This window comes from Cariama cristata, unplaced genomic scaffold (assembly GCF_000690535.1).
Source record: "Cariama cristata isolate BGI_N322 unplaced genomic scaffold, ASM69053v1 scaffold39789, whole genome shotgun sequence".
Taxonomy (NCBI): Eukaryota; Metazoa; Chordata; class Aves; order Cariamiformes; family Cariamidae; genus Cariama; species Cariama cristata.
In genome coordinates this window covers 599-6,786 of record NW_009635916.1, presented here as the reverse complement: position 1 = coordinate 6,786, position 6,188 = coordinate 599, and the positions used below count along the sequence as shown (strand labels likewise).

The window sequence follows — 6,188 nt, the reverse complement described above, 5'->3', positions numbered from 1 at the left end:
CACTGCCTGGGGAGATGGAACAAAACAAGTCCCCACAGCAAATGTCACAAGAGCAAGCCCTGCTCTGATAGCCCAAAGAGCTTTTGTGTAAGTGGCTATTTCTCTGTGATTTAAGTCCTCATGGTCCTGTGAAGTGTCGCTGAGTGAGACCCACTACCATCCGCCTGGTTAAGAGCATCAGGGAAGAGACAGGTTGGGACCATTGCTGAGCAAATCTGCTGCCCACAGATGGGTTCAGGGAACGATCTGACCCAGTGGCTTCCAGTTCATGCACACAGCCATTGCTAAAATACAAATAGTTCTGAAACTACTTCTTCTACTTCTGCAGAGGAAGAATGCCATTTAATTTAACTTTTGCTTTGTACAATAATGGCAAGGCCATTTATGCAATTACATTGCTTTTCTCATCCGGTTCCCTTTTCAGCTGCTCCAAAGACTTGCAGGTGTCCAAATCATGTCATCAGGTTGTTACAGCAGCCGAAGTGCCACTGGAGAAGAGGACCTAGGCCCAAAGATGCTAAGCAGATATTTGTAGATTGCCTTGCTAAGCCACTAATTACTTTATAATTTAGCTTTATTACTACCCAGATAAATCTCTGGAGGTCTCTCAGAAGGCAAGTCCATTCATCTAAATCAACTGAAGTAACAGCATGGTTGCAGCTCTGATGCTTGAGAGGAGAAGAGGCAATGCAGGAAGAGGCTTAATAAAAGATATAATGTCCCCCTGCAATCTTGCCGAGCTTAACTGAAGTTATCGGACTTCTTCATTTCCGTGGGCTTTATCACAGTGCTAGTGCTCTCACAGTTGCTCATGATCGGTTTGACACGCCGCTGTTATTCCCTCGTGATGATGCACACGGGGTCATTTTGCAACTCTCCCACGTGAATAAAAGGGGAGGTCAAAAGATCACATTTCCCTATCAACCTGTTGACAAAACCAGGAGTTAAAGCCACTCTGAATAACAAAGAACTACAAGCGCTGTTAGACACTTCTATAGACCTTATTATCGCCAGACTTTGAGTCACTTTGGTGTAATCTCTTGTGTGCAGACAAGGCAACAAGGTCTTCTTTACAAGATCACACAACTGTGGAGAAGGCCACATCAGGAGCAGAAATTACAGCCTCTAGATTTGCAGTAAAATTGTAAAACTCTGCAGGGGGGCAAGATTTCAATCCCAACCCACTGCATCACCCCCAGGCTTAGCAACAGGCACTGTGAGAGGGGGAAACTGCATGGACAATTCCCACCTCCCAGCTTGAGCAAGCAGAAATCAAGCCCCTGTGTGTAGAAAAGTGTCATTTATCACTTAGTCATAAAAAAAATTCGTTGCGAGAAAGAGGCATTGGCACATACAGATGCTCTCTGTGCCTTCAGGATTTTCCTGTTCCCTCTCTCCATCCCTGGAGGAGGATGCTGGCCGCACCACCAAATGCTCATCCCTATCTCCCAAAAAAGTCTGATCCCTTGGACTCCTTTTGAGCAAGAAAAAGTCACAAGGCTGCTCCCTAAAAGTATCAGTACTGAAACACCAGCACCGCCAGCTGCACCAGAGAATAACTGGGCGGCACGCAGGGGTTTATGAGCAATTTTAGAGGCATTGAGGGAAGCAGGGGGTAAAGAAAAAAGGATGTCTGGGGTGGTTACCTGAGGCAGGGGTGACCCAGAGGCTGCACGCTGGCCGGCACAGAAAAGCCTGGCATGGCCACGTAGGAGGCTGTCAGACTTCACAAACTCTTCGATAGGTCTGCAGGTCTTCCCTCAGGGGTTGACATGAGACACGGGTAAAAGTATGGAACTTTTAAGAATTTTAGTTAGATTTTTATCACCTCTTAATTGCTCCTTTCTTTAATAAAAGCACCTTATTAAAAAAAACTGCTGTGACTGCAAGATTCCTTGGATAGGCAAATACTGCATTTCTCCCAGGGGCAGAGGGTAGGAAGAATTGACTAAAACTGTAATTCCAAAAGGGAAATAAGAGTGTTCCTGTGTTATTATCTCCACCAACATCAGCTCTGGGACTGGGCCAAGCCTGGGACCCAGGTACCTGCAACATTCTGCAAGAAGGGGTCCCTCACTCTGCAAGAGATTGCAGCCACTTGTTACAAACCCAGCTCCAACCCCAAGCCTGGTGGGAACTCAGGGCTTTAGCAGCAACTTTACGGAAACTGCTGCAACAGCGAGCCGGAATAAAGCAGGAGGTCTGCAAACATCACTAAGGGGCTATGAAAAAAGTCAAGACGGAGCCCAATTAATTACTGCCTCTGCAAATGTGGAAGCCAAAATGCAAGTGCCTAAAGAAACGACGGCCGAAGCTACCGTTGCTCTCCAGAGTGGCCAGAACAAGCATGTACGTGAATTTATGAGACTGGGGGGTTATTGGAAAACTATGGAAAGCAGCATCTGGCCCTCAGCCCAGACTGCAAGGGGCTTAAAAACAAAGCTGGAATTAGCTTGCAGCAACAGCAGCAGGCCCAGGATGAGGAATGTATTATCCCAAATGCCATGTGCCTTGGGTCTAGCCTCCTTTCCCCATGTGCCATGGGGCTTTCTGGAAACTAAAAGGAAAAGGCAGGTCGTGCATCCCAGTGCATCGAGAACTTCCTGCACATCTTTTTGCTCTCTTTTGCATCTTTAGACACATTTGCTGGGAGGAGGAGAAGGAGCTGTCAGAGTTTTCCTCATTTCACCCATTGGGAAAGGCTGTGGGCATGAAAGGAGCACTGCAGAGAGAAGAGGGCAAGCAGGAGGACAGCATGTCAGTGGTCACCCTTGGGTCCCCTCCTCCGCAGTTATCTCAGGCACACCCTGAAGAAGGGACCTCTTGCTGGGAGCAGCATTACATGAGGCAAAAGACTTTCACCCATCATGGAGCTCTCTCTCCTCCTGGCTGAGCACCCCAGAGCTACAAACACGAATTATTCATTGCAACTGCACATGCTTCCAGCTCTGAATTCTCCCTTAAAATGTCCACCCCAGAAATACACCAAGAGTAGGGCACAGGGCCGCAAGAAAATACACGGATTCAAATGGGATTCAGCTGTAAACAGGAGATTTCATCACTCCTTTATTCGAAACCTACTTGGGCACACTGCTTTTTGGCAGGCTTGCTTTTTAAGATGTCCCTGCATGCAGCTGTCCCAAGAGCCGGAGGTAGGACCTCACCTAACTCCTGGAATCAGACCTTCGCCCCAGCTGCCTTCTGCCCTGAGGATCTCAGCGTCTCCATCTCTTCCCTCTGACCACACCAAACATCCGTGATGGATTATAACTAGCAATTTATGTCAGTATGCAGAAGCTAGTGAGACCCCTGACTCCTGACTGCAGTGTGAGCCTCATCAAAAGACCCTTCCCTCTCTGTCTAAGCTCTCCACAACTTGACTCCATCACAGAAGTCTCCCTTGGGTGTCCCCAGGCTCCCAAAGAGCTTCTTTTCCGAAAAGCTTCAAGAATAATGCTCCGAGTAATGCTCATTTTCTGTGTCATGAAGCCAGCACACACCATAGGTTTCGGCTCAGGAGCCAGCACAGGGCAGCTTGGTTGAGCACATTTGGAAATGGAAATTGTTCACACTGTGATGGGATGCGAGCAGACATGGTGGCAACTGGGAAAGTCACCGTCAGATGTAGAAAGGCAAAGAGAGGAGCAAAACACTAAAGAGAGCTGCACCATGGACATGGTTACCTGCATTGGGAAGAGCTGGGGAACAAATTCCTAATACCATGGCAGCCAGAAACACCATCCCCTTCCCAGGCTGGGGCACGCAGGCACCGGGAGCCAGCGCTCGGCTGGGCAAACACAGATGTAGGAGCTGAATGCGAGCACAGTCAGCCCAAACTATTTTTAACCAGTGCAGAGGAAGCTTTTACTTTTCTTTATGAAAGGGAGACAAAGTGTCCATCAGTTGTGCTGAATTTACTCACTCGACGGGTGGGTGTTAAAGTATGTAAAGCCCTCTGCCCCAGTCTGTGCAACCAGCGGCTCTAATCCCCGCCTAGTCTGCTCACAGCTGCGTGGGGTCAAAGAGCCCAACAGCTGAAATGCACTTTTGATACATATGCTTTTGGTTGCCCTAACTTACCCTGGGGGTTTCTGCATTGTGATTTCCATGAAAGCTAACAGGTGAGATTCACTGCTGGCATAAACAAGCACCAACCCATCAAGATCCACCCTACATTTAGCTTGGCGTGGCTAAATAACCAGCGCAGAGGCATCACAAGCAGACACTGGGGGTTGGATCTGGTGGTCCCCCAATGCCACTTTGCTCCCCTGGAGCAAAATCTGTAGATTTGGCAGAAGCAGTGCTTTTACTTGCCAAATACGCTGCTTGGGGCACTGGGGAGCCTGCGGGCTGGCAGGGAGGAGTCAGGGCTGGGATCGGGGCTCTCCGCCTCCCCCTTCTTCCCCAGCCAGGGTTATGGCTCTGCAATCTAACTGTAAGATAATTCATTTTCTCTTAAACATCAATTCCTGCTGCTGTCCCCAAATATATATCTGAACATCACTGTTCCCTGCTCCCTCCCCAAAATATCAGGAGTGAGAAAACACTTGCCCACAGGGCATCCCACAGAGCAGGGTTCTGTCACTGGCCAGACAGCCACGCAGCAGCTCAAACTTTGTATGCCGGTGGTCGGCCAGCTGGTGAAGGGAAAGGGCTCAGCCAACTTCCGAGCTCCCTCCATCCATCTCCCAAACAATCCCCTAGTGTATCTGCTGCCATACGTAAATATGTGCCTTGGATGAATCTACGGAAGATGCAAGCGATGACAGGTGTCCTGTTCATTCTGACCTAAAGAGATGCTTAAAATGTTCTCAGCTACCAGTGGAAACCACCAGGCTCATAAAACAAAGTTTGGTGCTAAAACAGCTCTCCAAGTTCCACTTTTGCAAATGTATTTGCACATCCAGAACATGCACACACACAACTGCAGGTTGCTCCTCTCTGCCAAGGAAGTATTTATTAAAATCCTGCATTTATTACACACACTACAGCCCCATAAAGGGGCTCAGAAGCCACTAACAATGGGCATCGTTGGACTTTCCATACTAAAAATGTACTTTCTTAAGGGAGGGTCGCTTAGAGGGTGAACTACTTGCTGTGGCCTCCCTTGAGAGGAGAAAGAGGCATTTCATTCAGCTTGTTCAGAAGTAAGTGCCGGCATCGCTCAGACGAAACATGCCCTCAAGAGTGCTACAGTTCCCCAGCTGCTACAAAGACAGCTTAGGGTGATTAGTTCAGGAGATGTTTATGCTGTTATGTGGAGTTAGGCAAGAATAATCCCTTACAGTCGGTCACGGTCCAGGCACTGGTCTCACTCACATGAGATGAACACAGAAGTACAAAAGCAAAGTTGAACGTTTCAGCTGAAGTTAAAGTGTGGGGTCTAGAGACAGCAAACTCAGGAACGAGCTGTGTGGACTAGGACAGGATCACAAGCAATAGTGGTTTCCAACCTGTTGCTTATGGACAGGTTGATACCAAGCTTTGCTCAGGTCCACAGGAAGCTAAAGAGCTAACAGAAAGGTCAGCTTTGAAAACAGAGTTTAACATCTCCCCACCAGTGTGTTACTTTGCCAGTGATACTACCAAAGGACCAGGAAAATCAGGGACCTGCTGCTCTGCATTCATATATATATGTTTGCAAATGACACAGGAATTTTTTTTCCCACCTCGAAAACAAGTACTGGAGAGCAAAAAAATCCCTTACCCGGTTGTCTTCTTGAATCTCCCAGTCACTGGAGAAGCTCAACACATGCTGCGCCTGTGAGCAGTTAGAAAACTGGAAAAGGCTGGCAAACATCCTTCTGTTCTCCTGGGTGTCTGGGAAAATCGCCTCCTGGAAGTTGACTCCGTGCGGCAGGAGGATGTAGTTCTCATCCATTCTGAAACACAAATTGTACGGGCAGCCCACTGTGAGGCTGAACAGCACTTTCTCTCCCACAGAAGTCACCCGTCGTACTTCAGCCTGGCTCAACAAGTACCACCAAAGGCACACAGACAGACTTTTAGCCAGCACGTGGCTCTCAGCAGTCCTGGCACTTAGTTGCCAAGATGGCAATTTCCACCACGGAGGAGGACTGGACCAGGCAGCAGCGGTAAGGACCTAACAGGCTCCTGCCACCCTGCAGACATCAATGAACTCCCACGAATGAGGCAAATCTATATTTTGGCCCATGGTTCCTACTGAA

At 48.4% G+C, this 6,188-nt stretch overlaps 1 protein-coding gene across 1 annotated transcript; it reads right to left on the bottom strand.

The window, feature by feature from the left end:
- Positions 1 to 5,707: 5,707 nt before the first annotated feature.
- Positions 5,708 to 5,881, bottom strand: LOC104167451 (coiled-coil domain-containing protein 3-like; the record flags this gene model as incomplete). The annotated part of the gene is made up of 1 exon (XM_009707703.1): positions 5,708 to 5,881. A coding segment is annotated over exon 1 (174 nt), but the record flags the coding sequence as incomplete, so codon positions are not given.
- Between the last annotated feature and the right edge of the window lie 307 nt (positions 5,882 to 6,188).